The sequence below is a fragment of the Salmo salar genome, chromosome ssa02 (assembly GCF_905237065.1).
Source record: "Salmo salar chromosome ssa02, Ssal_v3.1, whole genome shotgun sequence".
NCBI lineage: Eukaryota > Metazoa > Chordata > Actinopteri > Salmoniformes > Salmonidae > Salmo > Salmo salar.
The window spans coordinates 68,412,229-68,432,025 of record NC_059443.1 but is presented as its reverse complement, the minus strand read 5'-3'; the positions used below and the strand labels follow the sequence as shown (position 1 = coordinate 68,432,025).

The following is a 19,797-nucleotide window of genomic DNA, read 5'->3' as shown; positions in this document are numbered from 1 at the left end:
CACACACACACACACACACACACACACACACACACACACACACACACACACACACACACACACACACACACACACACACACAGAGTGTGTAGGTTATTTACAGTAGGAGATGGGCTTCTATCATCTTATCTTTTATCATTCTATTTGGGCTTCGATCTAAAAGGTAGCTAGCAAATGTGAAACGGATTAAAATGACAAGAGTTGACAGCTGTATGAGTCCACCATTTACACAACATATGCTGCAACCTTTTGTAATTTTAATAGTTTGTTTCATATTGGCTGGCTTCCAACAATAGCTGAATTTGCAAAGCAAGCGAGCACCAATTCCGTTTCAGTGGTGTTTGCTATAATCTTTGCTACCCGGGTTAAATAAAATAAATAAATAAAAGTTCCCTTGCGACAATTTAGCTTTTGCAACGAGACCATTAAATATATTTAAGACAATGGTAGAAGAGAGTGTAGTTCTGTTCAGTTTGGACTTCAGTTTATCGCTAACCTTATCACAGGGACTTTGAAGCACTAACTTACATCATCTGCATGCTGATCTCGGAATAAATTGACGATAGCAAAGATTCCATCTTTGACGAGGCCACATAAATGGAATAGGTACTAGCTAGCTTAATAGTTCATATTTGCACGCTAGCTCTGCATATTCAGCTAGTGTGTGTGCGCGATTGACTGGATTAACCTGACGTCAGTTACGTTCATTGAGTGCCTTTCAGACAGTGGCTACGACCCCTCTGTTACCTTGCCAGTGGATCAAACCATTGTGAGGAAAAGGGTGGGGGGGTCGCAATCTTTTGAAACTTAAAAACGTGCTATTAAGTGTCTATAATCAGCACAATTGCTTTCATTGCGTATTATTAATATTATTTAAATTACATAGTTATGTTTCAGTGATATATTGGGGGGGACAAATCATATTTTTCCCAGGATGGGGGGGGGGGTCGTGTCCCCCCCGCGATTTCCGCCCCTGGGTCTATTTGATCATCTTGGTACATAAGCAGAAACATTCTTAACATGTTATGTGTCATATCATATAAAACACAAGTAAAGAAATTATCTGCCTAAATATATCATCAATAAAGTCATATACAACAGATAATGCAGTGCAAGTCCTTCAGATACATAAATGCTAAAACTGAGAAAGTTGTCTCACCGTACGAGTTTCCTGCGTAACCAAAACCTCTTCATAAAGAGGGTGATTGGACTCCTCTCCGTCAATGACAGCAGGCAACCCAAACTGGAAAAAAAACAATGTAAAGCTCGGAAAACCAGGTATTACAGTATTGGTAATAAATGTGTTAAGATTAAATACTGTATTCTTCATATAGCGCATTCTAATATTTCTACTGCTGTACATTGCATTGTAGTTACTGTTTATACACTCACCACATATTTGTTATATACTGGATTCTTGACATAGCTCACTAATATATCTATTGTTGTACTCTGTCATTCTTAGTATACAGTACAATGTGTAAATGCCTCCTGTGTACATACATATAGATTGCATTTGGATTACTGTTACAGTGTTATTTGGGTTGTTAATTGGATTTAAGCTTAGCGTTAAACATCTCTTTTCTCTGTCTGTCTCACCGTACGAGTTTCCTGCGTAACCAAAACATTTTCACAGAGTAGAAGATTGGACTCCTCTCTCTCTGTTAACGACGGCAGGCGACCCAAGACGAGGACCCACCACAAGCGGCTTGTATTGGCCCTCTTCAGTTTCAAACTGAAAAAGAAAATAGTAATTCAAGTCATTTTCAGAGAGTGCATTTTCTGAGGCAAATCCTAACTTCCACTCAAGTCGAATTTTTACTACATAGCACTGCGTTGTCAATGGGAGACAACGTGAACATTTGACTTCAGGGGAAGTTAGGATTCACTCCTATATGGATATATGAGAGAAAATGGAAGAGAAGAGTGTGTTGTGGCAAGATACCTTCTTGACCATTTCAGTCACAGTGATTTCAGGATTACTTCTCACAGACAACTTCTGCTGGGCCATAGGAGGCCGCTTCTGAACTGTGTCTGGAGTTCTCTGGAGAACTCAAGTCAATGTATATTTCACACCATAGGTCTCTCAAAGAAGAGTTAAGTGGAGAGCTATGGTGGATGTCCTATGCTCCCCAGGGGGCCAAGAGGATAAAGTCAGGTAAGTCATGTCATAGTTAAAACTGCAGTTGAAATATAAAGGAATTCAACTTGATGTACAGTATGTTGACAATGGTTGAATCCAATCTTACTCTGCCTCCACCAACCCCTGGGCCAAGTGTGACTGAGGGAGAGGGGGACCACAGCTCCATCTCCTCTGGGGCTCCGTCTCCTCAGGCTTGCCCATATAGATGTTCCTGGAGTGGCACACCAGAGGTGGAGGCTATGGGGGGGATGAATCTGCCACACACTCAAAAAGTAGCTAAAGGTGGAAAGGTTAAAAGCAAATACTTCTTTAAATCGATACTGTCATGTTTATAACGGTGAATAGTAAGGAGCCAGACAGAGATGAAGCACCTGCTGAATAACTGTAGTCGAGTTCTAAATAGTAGTATTTTGGGGTATGCGGAAATACAATAAAATGTTATATGTCCCACTTCGAATTGAGTGAGTATGCTTCAAATGCCAGGATGTCATACTCATTTCAGCTTTTCATGTGGTAGAATTCGCTGCCTGCTATTTAGGAAGGCAATCATATTTTTCCGACCCAGGTGTCTGAACTGTTGATAATCTGCTTTCTGTACATGCTTTATTTGTCTTTTGCAGTGGAGGAAGAACCCTGGATGTTGCCTGTCTATCCATTTGGACAAGAGTCAAGACACATTTAGGCTGTTGAGTTGTGCAACTTGGAATGAATCATTAGTAATGCCTTGCATCCTTTTCACTTTCACACACAAGTGGGCGTGTCTTAAAAATAGGGCCTTGTGTTTTGCGCCATCATGTGACATGCCTGGATTTTAACCTTCATTTGAAGCTTTTTGATCAAACTGTCCTTTTCTTTTGTCAGATTGTCCAGCACCATACTCAGACAATTGCTTCAATTCTTTTTAGGTAAGGCTGAAAATGCAGCATTAAAATCAGGCATAATGTCATTATAAAACACAGGGCCCTACTTAAAAAAAAACAATTGTATTATTTTTGCAATGCATTAATTTATGTTTGGTTAATGTAGTCAATACAAGGTTTGGCATAAATCCCCAAGTGAGCACAAATAATAAAGTATGTTGGGGCAAAAAAGTATGTACTTATTGATCAAAATAAACTTTCATGAAGTCTGCTCATTCCTATAAGGCTATGCATTGAGGGCTAAATCATACCAGACTCAGACACAAAACTCCACAGGTAAATACAAAAAAGCCCTTAAACCTTTGCCATCACAGATGTACAACTATACTCCTGTCTGAACTTCCCTGGAGATTTGTCTTGTCACAAAGCACTGTTTCTCTCATACATTTCCTCTCTCTACTCACAATACTTTGTGTGCTTAGATCTACTTTTCAGAGGGCATCAAACTTTCTACTTTCGGTCCTGGACGTTCTGCCGAGACAAAAATTCTCTCAGCTAAAAGTTAGAAGGAACAGAACATAATAGCAGCCCAATTAATAGGCCTATGCTACAAATTAAACACATCTCGTTAATAGGCTATATAATCCGTTCAATGTCAATAATATAGCCTAATATTTTCAATCTGATTACATTGATAAAAATCACTAATGCCCCGGAAGCTCTGCCACCCTAGGTGAGACAAAAATAATTACATCTTAGACATCCTTATGGCACTTTCAAAAGTTAACTTTCCACACAGACAAAAGCTCACAGAAAACGGTAAACTTCAACTGCTGGCTACTCTTCCGTTGAATAACCCAACAACAGCTGCCTGGTTTTAAACATCTCTTTTCAGAAAGAGAAAAGCTAAATTAATAGGGACAGAATAGTAAAGTTTTTTTTATCTCCTCGAATATTATAGGCTGCAGTTTCGCTTCAGATTGTCATAGAGAGGAATCAATACATCTCCATAAGCATCGGAGTCACGTCTTTCGCGGGCATTTTAGAGCTTGTTTCTATCATAAGGCATCACCGAGTTAAGCATTGTTATAGAACGCTTGATATAATCTGGATACGTTTTATGTATTTCAAAATATAAAGCAAGTAATATATATCATTTTTGCCCTTTAACAAAGGGTATGTGATACCCTCACTTAATTCGAGCCTTGGTTTTAGTCACACACCAAGCCCTTCCCAGACACGGAGGTATTTATTAATCAGTGCATGCGTCAGTATTGAAGTATTTGGCTATACCGACATCTATGGATAGGATAATTGTGTCTGTCAAACAGGTAGGCTTACCTCTTTTTCGGAAGATGAAGAAATAAGCTCCAATTATATGTAATTATGTACTGCTCCAAAAAATAAAGGGAACACTTAAACAACACATCCTAGATCTGAATGAAATAAATAATCTTATTAAATACTTTTTTTCTTTACATAGTTGAATGTGCTGACAACAAAATCACACAAAAATAATCAATGGAAATCCAATTTATCAACCCATGGAGGTCTGGATTTGGAGTCACACTCAAAATGAAAGTGGAAAACCACACTACAGGCTGATCCAACTTTGATGTAATGTCCTTAAAACAAGTCAAAATGAGGCTCAGTAGTGTGTGTGTGTGGCCTCCACGTGCCTGTATGACCTCCCTACAACGCCTGGGCATGCTCCTGATGAGGTGGCGGATGGTCTCCTGAGGGATCTCCTCCCAGACCTGGACTAAAGCATCCGCCAACTCCTGGACAGTCTGTGGTGCAACGTGGCGTTGGTGGATGGAGCGAGACATGATGTCCCAGATGTGCTCAATTGGATTCAGGTCTGGGGAACGGGCGGGCCAGTCCATAGCATCAATGCCTTCCTCTTGCAGGAACTGCTGACACACTCTTGCATTAGGAGGAACCCAGGGCCAACCGCACCAGCATATGGTCTCACAAGGGGTCTGAGGATCTCATCTCGGTACCTAATGGCAGTCAGGCTACCTCTGGCGAGCACATGGAGGGCTGTGCAGCCCCCCAAAGAAATGCCACCCCACACCATGACTGACCCACCGCCAAACCGGTCATGCTGGAGGATGTTGCAGGCAGCAGAACATTCTCCACGGCGTCTCCAGACTGTCACGTCTGTCACGCACTCAGTGTGAACCTGCTTTCATCTGTGAAGAGCACAGGGCGCCAGTGGCGAATTTGCCAATCTTGGTGTTCTCTGGCAAATGCCAAACGTCCTGCACGGTGTTGGGCTGTAAGCACAACCCCCACCTGTGGACGTCGGGCCCTCATACCACCCTCATGGAGTCTGTTTCTGACCGTTTGAGCAGACACATGCACATTTGTGGCCTGCTGGAGGTCATTTTGCAGGGCTCTGGTAGTGCTTCTCCTGCTCCTCCTTGCACAAAGGCGGAGGTAGCGGTCCTGCTGCTGGGTTGTTGCCCTCCTACGGCCTCCTCCACGTCTCCTGATGTACTGGCCTGTCTCCTGGTAGCGCCTCCATGCTCTAAACACTACGCTGACAGACACAGCAAACCGTTCTTGCCACAGCTCGCATTGATGTGCCATCCTGGAAGAGCTGCACTACCTGAGCCACTTGTGTGGGTTGTAGACTCCGTCTCATGCTACCACTAGAGTGAAAGCACCGTCAGTATTCAAAAGTGACCAAAACATCAGCCAGGAAGCATAGGAACTGAGAAGTGGTCTGTGGTCCCCACCTGCAGAACCACTCCTTTATTGGGGGTGTCTTGCTAATTGCCTATAATTTCCACCTGTTGTCTATTCCATTTGCACAACAGCATGTGAAATTTATTGTCAATCAGTGTTGCTTCCTAAGTGGACAGTTTGATTTCACAAAAGTGAGATTGACTTGGAGTTACATTGTGTTGTTTAAGTGTTCCCTTGTTTTTTTGAGCAGTGTATTTGCAGCAAAAACAGAAGGCTGCATCGTTTTGCTTGGAATAGACAAACCTTGGTCGCTCCACTCTCTCCTCGTTCGCCATCCTCCTATTGTAGTGGGCCACCGAAAACGTTCGCTTACCCTCATCTCTTGGGAAATACCCCTCCTTATCCTGATGTGGCCCAGCCTGCACTAACATATCCCGTAAAGATCCATTCATATATTTTGGCCAATCACAGGGATCTTTTGTTTCTTGTCTGGGAGTGGGATTTAGCAGCAGCACCACAACTGTCATCCGGGACGGGGAGCGACGAATCTGAGTCTTGGTCCAAGATAGGGTCTTCGCCGGCATTGTTTGGAGGTGTGGCTAGGCCTGGTGCGACCACCTGTTCTTGTCCAGCCAGAGCTGTCATCATCGGTGGAAGTGCTTGGCTCGGGACTCCTCCTCTTCCCTGCTAGAGTCAGCGAACCTGGGCTCGTCGTTTTCGGCGAATGAATGACCAGTCCTCGTAGGCTTGTCATTCTCCACACCGGCTGATGGACATTGCACCAGCAAATGTCTTTGGTTCAGAGATTGTGCCTCTTTTCTCATAGTTTGTCAGTTTTAGACGTGGTAGCAAATTGTTTCAACGCTATAGATTACGTTTAGCTAAAATTATATCCACTGTTAACTAGCTAATAACAGGGTAGGCTACTGCTTTAATCACTAATCGTTTGTCACACAAATATATATTTATTTAAAAAACATTTAATTGGCAAACTAATTTTTAACAATTTAATAATCCCATAAACACATCACCAAGGATAGTGGGAGACGCAGGAATGGGGTGGGAACAGCAGCAACGCTATGTATGAGCTGGGGTGCCGCGGGCGGTGTAGTAGCGGATCAGGGGCGCCGGAGGGCGGCAGCCAATTGCCATAATGCCTCCCCAAAAATCAAGTGCCGGGCCTAATCTTGCCTAAAGGAGGGCCGGCCCTGATCATTGCACCGGAGAGTACATATTCAGTTATAATATACAGTCCTACAAGGCCCATTGAGAGATTCATTGAAATGTGAAAAAAATGAACATGACTAAATCTATGTCTTCTAATTATTTATTCACAACATTGGTTTATATGACAATAGAAAATGTTGCAGTGATACACAACTGAAACCTGGTATACAACTTACCAAAATGTTCAATAAATAACCATTAATAAAATACTATGGTTACAACCCTTTTAGGGGCTATATAGAACACATGTCAAAAGGCAATTTTATTCTGGTTTAATAGCAATGTCATATTTTTAAAATTCCATAGGTTTTACTATTGTGTCTATTAACGGAATCAAGTACGCTAGCGCTGGAACTGCTCAGGGTCCTTGAGGAGAGAATTGAAAACTACTGACTGTCAACCAGTCTCAATTCACAAGACACTGACCATAATTATGTAATCGCATAACATCAAGTCCAATGAGCCGCCACCCCAACATTTTAATTATCACTGGAACCATCACCCTTCCCAAAGAAGCCTTGAGGAAACTACATTTGTGTGTGTGTGTGTGTGTGTAGGGCTGTCGATTAAGGCAGCCCTCCGCACTTCTCTGATTGAGGAGTTGGGTTAAATGCGGAAGACACATTTCAGTTGTGCAACTGACTAGGTATCCCCTTTCCCTTTCTTCAGAGGATGAGATTATTTTCAACTAGCTCATATTTGACCTTGATCACTTCATCCAGCCCGTCATTCAGCTGCTGAGCCACTTCCCGTATCTTTTTCCCAAACTTGGACTCCAATCCCTTCTTCAGCTTCGGCCCACCTTTGCCATCCTTCTTCTGGGTGAAATAGATATCCATGCCTAGAGCAAAGCCTTGGAGCATCCCCGATGCCTTACTGCTGGCCTCTATGGCACTGGAGCTACCCACTCCTGTCACCATGGCCACCCTGGTTTAGGTTAATGTTTAAAAAACATGCAAATATTAAAAAAATAAAGTCAATATATTTCCAGACAAGAGTAAATGCAGTATATTAAGATCATACCTGACCACTCTGACGGCCTCTGCGTCGACCTCCTGGAGGGTTGAGAGGTTGTGCTTTCTCAGGAGCTCCATGCCCACGTTGATGAACCTCAAGCAGGCTTCAATGTCACCCATCAGGGCCAGGTAGTCCTGGAGGATCAGCTCAATCTTCTTCCTGTCCTGTGCATTGCTCACCTAAGAGAGATGAAGAATTTATTTCCTGGAATGAAGAGGAGTTGGACAGTGATGTAATGCACAGTACTTCAACATTCTTTTAAGTATCTAAGTTCCAAATGGAACACTTAGTGAACTTATCTGAGTGAGTTTCATGGGAAACTAACTTGGCTCCCAGGCCAAGTGAAATTCCTGGTGTCTGTCCAATCAAGCATGAACCATATTAAGTGTGCTATCATCCTTCAAATGCTCTATAAATAAAGTTTGATTGCGTTTGGATTCTAACAGCTCACTTTGTTAGCGATAGCTGCAGAGGCCCCTGTGACCCCTCCAGCTGCAGCTACACCGACACCGACCACTGTCAAGGCCAGTGATGCCCCTAGGGTGAAGGGGGCGAGGATCACCCCTGCCGCAGCCGCCACCCCTCCAACCGCCCCCGTGGCGCCCCCAGTGATGCCAGCAATCTTGGTTCCCTTGGAAACCTTGGATAGAATTAAATGGAATTAAATCTAATGGATTTGTAGAATTGTATTTAAATCTGCTTGGGGGTAATTGATGTTACAGGCTTACATTAAAAATCAAAGGCATTACAAGCGTGTACAGTAGTAGTCTATAGTGCTCCTACCTTGTCTAAGTAGTCTGTACAGTAGGTCATCATGCTCCTACCTCATCTACGTTGCCTGTACAGTAGTCTATAGTACTCCTACCTTGTCTAAGTTGTCTGCGATGCTGATGAGGTCAATGATGTAGTTCTTTAGGGTCTCCCCATGCTTAGTCAGGAGGAGGTTGTACAACTGCAATGCATTCTGGAACCGCTGGGCTTTCTCTTTGAACAGTCTAGATATAGAAGTTCATCAGTATGGAGGGTGGTTAATGACAGAATATTCAAATGTACACAACATTTTGTTAGCTGGGTCTAAACTAAATAACTTACTTTGCTTCTCCCTTCTTGGCCAGTTTAGGGTCATTAGATAGATCTTTCCATGCTAAAAGGCAGAGGAAAATATCAAAGTTACATCTAAACTATGCTGGAATTTACAAAGTACTTTGAGGCTGTGATGCTTACGTTCACTTTTCACCTTCTCCCACCATTCCATCAGACGATCTGCATCCTGATGGAACAATCAAATGAAAGGGTGAAATGTGAATTTGACAAATGGTTGTGGTCAAATTGTCATTAGTGATGATTCTTTGGAGGTTCTGTATGTAAATAATATAATACACAATGTATTGATGCCTGACAGCTTAGTTGAGCTGGTTATACATAGGCCCAACAGCCGCTAGTGGTTGTGGTTTCATTCCTGTCCTTTGACCACTTAGGGCTGTTTAGGCTAGGTTTTACGGTGTATGGTGAATTCCAGTAAATTCTGATCATGGATCGGTTTAGCATATTCTCCCCCCCAATTGTTACTGTTAGGACTGGGGAAGTGGAAGATGATCCTAGATCTATACCCAGGGGAATTATCACAGAGCAGGTTCTCAGTCATACTTGGAATACCTTGAAGTTATCTTGTTCCTCTTCACTAATGCTGCTTATTGAGAGTGTTTTGATTCTGCCTTTCAGAGGGAGTGACTGCTTTAACGGCAATGGAGGAGGAGGTGGCCTTGCACAGTGAACATGGGTTGCACATATCGGTTGTTGAACTGCTACCTAAAACAATAGAAATACAAGGAACTTTTCAGGACACTTTGTTTGACCTGTAATAAAGTATGACACGTCAGGCCGGTTTCCCAGATTAAGATCAAGCCTAGTCCTGGTTTAAAAACCTCTTTCAAAAGAGAATCTCTTTTAAGAATGGTCCCGTGTGGCACAGTTGGTAGAGCATGGTGCTTGCAACGCCAGGGTTGTGGGTTTGATTCCAATGAAGAAAAAATGCACTCACTACTCTAAATTGCTCTGGACAAGTGTACGCTAAATATTTATAAAGCATATATTTTTTTAAATCATGCACTAGGCTTAATCTGGGTCTGGGAAATCAGGCTGGTCTCAGACTAGACGTAACATAGTAAACGATAATCAGGGGCACTCAAATGTATATAATATGTAATGTTTGGTATGGTTACATAAGACAAAAACTGAAGAAGGATGGATGGGCTGGCGTGTGAATGTTGAGCAACCCAAAAGTTGCATGTTCAAATCGCCTTATGGACAACTTTGCAACTACTTGCTACTTTGCAACTAGTTAGCATGTTAGCTAACCTTTACCCCTAGCCTAGCAAACAGACTCCTTGTTAATGTTAGCATTAGCCACCTAGCCGTCTTGCTAACGTTAGCACTAGACATCGTCAGCCACCACAAATTGGCTTCTAACATATGTATTGCAAATTTGTAACATACGAAGTGAATGATGGCCATCCACAAATAAATACATATACTAATTTGAGTTGTTTACTGTTACATCCACCCGAGTCCAGGTTGGGGAAACCGGCCCTTAAAGTATGTGAAAAACGTAAAAACAGTATTTGTAGCTGGTTGTCATACCGTATGAGTTTCAGGCGTAACAAAAACCTCTTCATAGATATAGTCATTGGATTCTGCTCTGTCAACGATGGCAGGCGACCCAAACTGGAAGAACAACGTACAGCTCGGAAAAACAAGTATTTGTGTTAAGATTGCAATATTTATTCTCCGTATTGCGCAATCTAATATTTTTACTAGTGTACATTGTAGTTACTACATTTACACACACCACATATGTATTATATACTGGATTCTTGACATAGCTCACTGTAATATATCTACTGCTGTACTCTGTCATTCTTAGTATACAGTATAGTGTAAATTATCCCAGTATACATACATATAGATTGCATTTGGATTACTGTTCCATTGTTAATTGGATTCGTACGCAACCAATATATGATTATTTGATTTAAGCTGAGTGTTAAACATCTGTTCTGTCTCACCGTACGAGTTCCCTGCGAAACCAAAACCTTTTCATAGAGAAGGGGATCGGAGTCCTCTCTGTCAATGACAGCAGGTGAGCCAAGAGGGCGACGCACCACCAGCTGCTTGTTCTGGTCCTCTTTAGCTTCAAACTGAAAAATAACATTCAAGTAATATTCAGAGACAGTGCACTTTGACGTAAATCCTAACTTCCGCTCAAGACGAATTTCCACTTAGTTGTACGTTAGTCAGTGGGAGACAGGGAAAATGCGACATAAGTAGAAGTCAGGATTCACTCACTGTATATGAGAGCAAATTAAAGAGAAGTGTGTTGCTGCACCAGATGAGATACCTTCTTAATGAATTCAGACACACTCCCCCCATCCTGAGGGTCACAACCACCTTCTTGTGGAGGATCACGTCCCACCGACCACTTATTCTGGGTCACAGGGGGAGGTTTCTGGTCTGTGCCTGGCTTCTAAGACGTCAGTTACAAAAAATAAGTGTCACACCATAGTTATATACACACACAATGTACAAAATATTAAGAAAATCTTCCTAATACTGAGTGGTACCCCCCCTCCCCCCTTTTGCCCTCAGAAGACTCAATTCATCTAGACTCTGCTGCTTCCCACAGTTGTGTCAAGTTGGCTGGATGTCCTTGGGTGGTGGACCATTCTTGATACACAGGAAACTGTTGATCTTGAAAAACCCAGCAGCGTTGTAGTTCTTAACAGAAACCGGTGCGCCTGGCACCTGCTACCATAACCCTTTCAAAGGCGCTTAACTTCTGTCAATCCCATTCACCCTCTGAATGGGACGCATTGTTGTGGCCAAAAGTTGAGATTGACAAATATTAATTTTCACAAAGTTTACTGCTTCAGTGTCTTTAGACATTTTGGGCAGATGTTACTATGGAATACTGAAGTATAATTACAAGCATTTAAGTGTCAAAGGCTTCTGACAATTACATGAAGTTGATGCAAAGAGTCAATATTTGCAGTGCTGACCCTTTTTCAAGACCTCTGCAATCCGCACTGGCATGCTGTCAATTAACTTCTGGGCCACATCCTGACTGACAGTAGCCCATTCTTGCATAATCAATGCTTGGAGTTTGTGGGTTTTTGTTTGTCCACCCGCCTCGTGAGGATTGACCACACGTTCAATGGGATTAAAGTCTGGGGAGGTTCCCGGCCATGGACCCAAACAAAATATTCCCCAAGCCACTTAGTTATCACATTTGCCTTATGGCAAGATGCTCCATCATGCTGGAAAAGGCATTGTTCGTCAAACTGTTCCTGGACGGTTGGGAGAAGTTGCTCTCGGAGGATGTGTTGGTACCAGTCTTCATTCATGGCTGTGTTTTTAGGCAAAATTGAGAGTGAGCCCACTCCCTTGGCTGAGACGCAACCCCACACATGAATGGTCTCAGGATGCTTCACTGTTGGCATGACACAGGACTGATGGTAGCGCTCACCTCGTCTTCTGCGGACAAGCTTTTTTCCAAATGCCCCAAACAATCGGAAAGGGGATTTCGGAGAAAACGACTTTACCCCAGTTCTCAGCAGTCCAATCCCTGTACCTTTTGCAGAATATCAGTCTGTCACTGATGTTTTTCCTGGAGAGAAGTGGCTTCTTTGCTGCCCTTCTTGACACCAGGCCAGCCTCCAAAAGTCTTCGCCTCATTGCGCATGCACTCACACCTGCCTGCTGCCATCCCTGAGCAAGCGCTGTACTGGTGGTGCCCCGATCCCGCAGCTGAAGCAACTTTAGGAGACGGTCCTGGTGCTTGCTGGACTTTCTTGGTCGCCCTGAAGCCTTCTTCACAACAATTGAACCGCTCTCCTTGAAGTTCTTGATGCGCTAAATGGTTGATTTAGGTGCAATCTTACTGGCAGCAATATCCTTGCCTGTGAAGCCCTTTTTGTGCAAAGCAATGATGACAGCACATGTTTCCTTGCAGGTAACCATGATTGACAGAAGAACAATGATTCCAAGCACCACCCTCCTTTTGAAGCTTCCAGTCTGTTAGTCGAACTCAATCAGCATGACAGAGTGACCTCCAGCCTTGTCCTCGTCAACACTCACACCTGTGTAAACAAAAGTGTCACTGACACGTAAGCTGGTCCTTTTGTGGCAGGGCTGAAATGCAGTGGAAATGTTTTTGGGGGATTCAGGTCATTTGCATGGCAAAGAGGGACTTTGCAATTAATTGTAATTCATCTGATCACTCTTCATAACATTCTGGAGTATATGCAAATTGCCATCATACAAACTGAGGCAGCAGACTTTGAAAATTAATATTTGTGTCATTCTCAACTTTTGGCCACAATCCATGTCTCAAGACATTTAAAACAATCTTATTTAACCTGTCCCCCCCACCTCCCTTCACTGTTTGAAGTGGATTTAACAAGTGACATCAGTAAGGAATCATAGCTCTTTCCACTACATAGACTATCCAGGTTAAAGCTGATGTTCATAATGTTCTGTACACAGTGCATTCAGAATGTATTCATACTCCTATCCATTTAAGTCTTGCCATAGATTTAAGCCAATTGAAGTAAAACATTCAAAGTCGTCTCGGTAAGCAACTCCAGTGTATATTTGGCCTTGTGTTAGGTTATTGTCCTACTCAAAAGGTGAATTTGTCTCTGTTGAAAAGCAGACAACCAGGTTTTCCTCTAAGATTTTGCCTGTTATTAGCTCTATTTCATTTATTTAAACAAATCCCTAGTCTTTGCCAATGACATGCATACCCATAAATGATGCAGCCACCATGCTTGAAAATATGAAGCGGTACTCAGTGATGTGTTGGATTTGCACCAAACTTAACACTTTGTATTCAAGACCGATGTTCCCTCTGAGCTGCATGCCTGTGCTAGCACGCAGCTCCCCCGGGACTGCAGCACAGAAGAAATATCAGTGCACACAGAAGCATGAGATTGAACATCACTCAATTTTCTAGAGTTTGCCCCCTTAGTGTTACATAAACATTTCCCCTTTACTGTGGGAATTGTGATCGAGGCAACACAATTAGCCACTTTCAATTTAACGATAACGAAATAAAAAATGAACTATGCAAGAGATTGACACTTTCTGCCTACAAAGTAGAATTCTATAGCATCGACAGGCACGACCCATACTCTACACAGACCCCGTGCGCCATAACCAAATCAGAGCTGCAGTAGGCCTATATGCAAACAGACCATTGCCATATATGGATCTGTGCCATTCACTTTGAACTGGACTGTGTTTACAGCATGAGCGGTCGTGAGTATATGTGCTTGACATCAAAGCGAGAGCTATATAGTGACGATGCTTTTTTATTTTGTAAAGTGGTTTCTTGCATCAAACACCACAGCATTTTCAGTCACCTTGTCTGAAGGACAAGTGGATAAACAGGTTAATGTCAAGCCCTGCATGTTTTTTTCCCAAAAGTCTCATGGAATGTAGGCCTACATTGAACAACACACATTAGCTGCTACTGTAGGCTGAATAATAGAACAGCCAGTTCCATGTTAAACTATATTGGGATACATTGTCTCCATTGTAAGCCCCTCTAGTAGGCCTTCATTATAATGAAATAGCCACAGTAGCCTACTTGACCACTTAAAACTAAAGTGGGTACAGCCTCAGTGTTCTGCGCTCAGCAGACCAGACATTCTCACTGATGCTACCCTCTGCCTATTGGCTACTTCGCTTATTCATGCCTGTCTCAAAATAGAACAATTCCCATTTAAGACAAAAAAAGCTAGCTTTTCAAAGATGTCCAGAAATGCACACATTTTGTGCTCTTGTAGGAAGCAATCACTCCCCCATTGCTGACTACAAATTACCTAGAACTGGGCTAATAGCTAATTATCCTTTGCTAGCTTTGAACACATTTACCAATGTGCACACGTCGCTACATGTACCTCAAAACAAGCCATTTACTCGTTTCGGTATGTTGCAATGAAAGTGGCTAATAGTGTTGATTCAATCACAATTCAAACAGAGAGAAACGTTTAGTGTTAATGGGGAAAACAGAAAGTTCAGTGAAGTTCTCTTGCATGTATATAGCATGCTTACTTAATCGTGTTTTTATATCGTGTGTTTTTGTTCTACATTGTTGGGGTTAGACCTTCAAGAAAGGCATTTCACACGTCTACCGGCTCTCAGTCTCACGCCAGAATTAGATGTTCATCCATGTTTTTCAAACATCAAATTTTGAATTGTTTAAGGTTAGGCATTAACTCCAAATGGTTAAGGCTTAAAACAAAAATATCCAACGATTGTCATTTTCTATTCGTACATGCAGCCTTTGGCATCAGGGGCAGATGCTTACGCCCATACGTATGGGTGGGTGTGAAAGAGAAGCCGAGGCGGCTGATCAGACAGTGAGGAGACAGAACGAATTGGCCAATAAACCTTGTACAGAAAATAACAGGACGTTGACATAGAGTATCTTTTGCTCTATGAAAGTATTTGTCTACTAGCCAGGCAACAACTCTTGGCCTTTAAGAAAACTCAAGTATGACTGTACTCTACCCAACCTGTTACCTGTCCTGAGGGAGAGCAGGCTGCTCTCCCTCCAAAGACCAACTGAGCACCTAAGTACTCTTTCCAGGAACTCCCACTAGGAACGTTCCATCATGATCGCCCCAAAACACTTCTACCATAAATGCATAATTCATCTTCAGTAAACTTATCAATGCAATAGTTTTATATCTGCCTAAAAAAATCTTTGTTTTATTTTGCAGTGGAGAAAGAACCCTGGATGTAATTGCCTTGTCTATCCAGTTGGACTCGATATTTCAGCTGTTGACACTGAGCCTTGCCATTCCATCCTTTTCACTCTGACTTTTTGCATTTAGATTGTGTGAAACACATTCGTGACACAAAGATGGCTACAAACATCTTTCAAACACTGTTGCTGCACAATGTTAGTGTCAGACTTAGTTATAAGCTTATCATTGCACTTCAGTCATAAAACTCCTCAGGCAAATGAAAAAGTCCCTTACCTTTGCCATCTCAGATATACCAGTATTCCCCTGTCTGAACTTCTCTGGATATTTGTCTTGTCATAAAGCATGGTTTACCTCACACTTCCTCTCCTTTCTCCACTCACAATAGGAGAGAGATTACTTTGTGTGCATCAATCTACTATTCAGAGGGCAGTGCCTAGAAAAGAAGGGTTTTCTGCATCAACTTGATAACACCATGCACACTGCACCAGGGACTACAGAGTCAGTTGTTATGCAGTGTTTCCCAACCCTTGTCCTGGAGTACCACCCCCACCAGTACACATTTTTATTGTAACCCTGGACACGCACACCTGATTCAACTAATCAAACCCTCAATGAGGCATGTTTGTCCAGGGCTACAACAAACTATTGTTGGGGTACTGGAGGACCAGGGAAACACAGCCCGTATAACAATTGACTGTAGTCCCCGGTGCAGTTATATGGTACACTTTTACAAGGCCCATTGAGAGAGTCAGTGAAATGAACATGACTAAATCCATTTTCTTTTAGTGATTTGGTTCACAACAATAGATTTGACGATGAAACGTAGTAGCCATTCTGATGCACAACTGAACCCAGGCAGACTTAATGTACCCAGTTTGTCTCACTAATGCAGGGTTTCCCAGACTAGGGGTGAGTGCGTGAGAAAATGTGCACTTGGTTCATAGAACCGGGGTTACATTAGTAAACTCCGGTTGCCGCTAGTTGAGGTTGTAATAAACAGAGCACTTTGTTTTCTTCCTGTGTAGAGACAGTGTACTTTTACATCGAAAATATGCCACTTGGGGCCAATTTCCCATTTAGAGCTGACTGACGCTTTCATTTTATCTCACCGTACAAATTTCCTGTGTTGCCAAACTGGACTCCTCTCCTGAGAGGAGTAAAAAAAAGTTATTTCAGAGACCATGCACTCTGGGGAGAAATGTAACTTCCACTCAAGTAGAACGTTCACTCTGTCTCCCATTGATGTCAATGGGAGACAAAGGGAAAATACAGTTCAAACAGAAAGGAATTTAAGACAATGTACACTGATAATTCAAAATATTATGAACACCTGCTCTTTCCATACATAGACTGACCAGGTGAAAGCTACAATCCCTTATTGATGTCACATGTTAAATTCACTTCAAATCAGTGTAGATGAAGGGGAGGAGTCAAGTTAAGGATTTAAGCCTTGAGACATGGATTGTGCACCATTCAGAGGGTGAATGGGAAAGACCAAATATTTAAGTGTCTTTGAACAGGGTTTGGTAGTAGGTGCCAGGCGTACCGGTTTGTGTCAAGAATTGTAACAGTGCTGGGTTTTTCCACTCAACAGTTTCCTGTGTGTATCAATAAAGCTCCGCTACCCAAAGGACATCCAGCCAACTTGACAACTGTGGGAAACATTGGAGTCAACATGGGACAGCATCTGTGGAATGCTTTCGACACCTTGTAAAGTCCATCGCCTGACAAATTGAAGGTGTTCTGAGGGCAGAGGGAGTGGGTTGATTTGAATCTCTTAGTTTATGGACAGTGTCTTACCCTGCCTTCACCAACCCCTGGGTCAAGTGTATGAGATACAGAGGGCGAACCAATTCTCCATCTCATCAGGGGGTCACTCTCCTCAGGGTTGCCCAGAAAGCTATTCTTTGGGTGGGGCACCAGAGGTGAAGACTGTTGGGGGAGTGGGACTGGGTTTCTGAACATTTCTACATAATGTGGATGCTACTATGATATTCTTGAATGAAGTGTGAATGATAAGAAACACACTCCCCCCTCCCCCAAAAATGCTAACCTCCCCTGTTATTGGTGAGAGGTTAGCATGTCTTGGGGGTATGGTATTTGTGCCTCAACTTTCTTACTCATTATACAGGATTGGCCATAATTATACTAGCATCAACATTATGTAGAAGTGTTCAGAAACATTCTATTCACAAAATTGACAATACATTATTTACATTGGGCACAAAATAATCTGAAACACCCAAAACAAATAGCAAATGCATCCAACACGTTTGTAGAGTCACAAGCTTGATGTAGTCATTGCATTCTAGGAATATGGGGCCAAATCAATGATGAATATAAACCCTGGATTGCTGATGGTATGCATTATTGGCCATTGAAAGGCTTTGAAGCAACAGGTCAGCCATAATTGGCACTCCCCAGTAGGCGCAGTCTCCATAGGAATGAATGGAATTCTACAGTATTTCAATTAAATATGCCATGGTCAAAATTACACGTCTTTAAGAGACTTATTCTGGTGACCGATGCTTGATAAAAGTATTATCGCTCTTACCAATAATCTCATCATGATTAGTTTATCCGCACTGCATCTGCGCGCTGTTGGCTAGTGATGGGTCGCTCTCGAACGGACGGCTCTTTGAGACGATTTTTTGGGGTGAACGTCGGTGGCCGAATCGAAGAGGTGAAAGAGTCAGTCAAAATACTGGATCAAATCAAAATCAAATTTATTTTTAAAGCCCTTCTTACATTAGCTGATATCTCAAAGTGCTGTACAGAAACCCAGCCTAAAACCCCAAGCAATGCAGGTGTAGAAGCACTGATGCACTCCTGATTTGTATTATAAGAAAAAAATAAAAACGTAAACGTTACAATAAATGTAATAGGCCTACCTGAGTTCCAAATGCCTGAACGCAGTTGTTTGTCCATGCAAGTAATGTTTTATTGTGTGATAATTCAGTCAATATCTGATTTTAAAAGTTGAGTATCTTCATCCATCGCAAACAACTTCGATAACCGTTACTACTTTAATCTAAATTTATTGGTAATCCGACAACTAAATATTATACCGCAAAAACAGCGACATCGGATTTTAGTAACCTTAGGGCCTGTTGGAAAACAAGTCATGACGAATATCTACTTTGTTTGAACGGCCGCTAACGAAGGCGTCCTATGTCCCACGGTCTGCATTCCATCTACTGCATGCACGGTTAATTTCCACATTTCCAAGTATTCTCAGTCAGTCAACACATTAAATGTTAAATCAAACCAGACTCGGAGTCCTACTATTCCACAGATAAGACAAGGCCCTTACCATTTCAGATGTCAGTCTTTTGCCACAAAGCAGTTTCTCACTGATCTACTCCCAACAAAGAGGAGACTGGTTCAATTATGTGCTGCACCTGCGATCTACTTATTCTGGGGGCAGAGCCTATAAAGGCTTTCTCCATCATCACCTTGATTGATCACCCACTTGATAAGGTCATGTCTAGACTGGATACAGCTTTTGTCAAATTTGACATCAAACGTTGATAGTTTTTTTTAGCTAAGCCTTTTCCTGACCTTAACCCAATTCTCCTAACCAGAGACAGATAGAGGACTCATCTTTATATCTGTTCCATTATATATGTGACAGCATGGGCAGCGCCATTGAGGCTACAACCCATAGGAATCTCCACCCAGTTGACTACTTTAAAAGGGTGGAATCCCTCAATGGCACTGCCCATGCTAAAACTGCCTTTTGGCTGCTAGAGGCCTCTATCATTCTCTATGGCCCACCTCTTAGTACATGTCGCTGGGTGGGAGTGTGATTCCTTTAAAACTCACTGTTACATTGTTTGACCTCCCTGTGCTTGCACCATATTTAATCACTCTAATTATGATGTTAGTCTACTTCCATTCAGAGCCATATAGGCTATTAAGGCAGCGTTTACACAGGCAGGCCAATTCAGATATATTTTTCCACTAATTGGTCTTTTGACCAATCACATCAGATCTTTTTACATCGGATCATTTTTCTGGGATGATCGGTCAAAAGACCAACTAGTGAAAAAAAAACCAGCCATTGAATCTGATCGTTTGACTT

The 19,797-nt window shown here is 42.3% G+C and overlaps 1 protein-coding gene across 1 annotated transcript; it reads right to left on the bottom strand.

The window, feature by feature from the left end:
• Positions 1-6,784: 6,784 nt before the first annotated feature.
• On the bottom strand, positions 6,785-19,198 carry LOC106591111 (uncharacterized). Its single transcript, XM_014182303.2, has 12 exons — positions 19,027-19,198; positions 17,514-17,645; positions 11,339-11,464; positions 11,007-11,138; positions 10,582-10,665; positions 9,598-9,750; positions 9,166-9,211; positions 9,034-9,085; positions 8,807-8,936; positions 8,393-8,581; positions 7,948-8,120; positions 6,785-7,851 (listed from the first exon to the last, which is right to left on the bottom strand). The coding sequence occupies exons 1-12, from the start codon at positions 19,027-19,029 to the stop codon at positions 7,590-7,592; spliced, it is 1,482 nt and encodes a 493-aa protein (XP_014037778.1). The 5' UTR covers positions 19,030-19,198; the 3' UTR covers positions 6,785-7,589.
• Between the last annotated feature and the right edge of the window lie 599 nt (positions 19,199-19,797).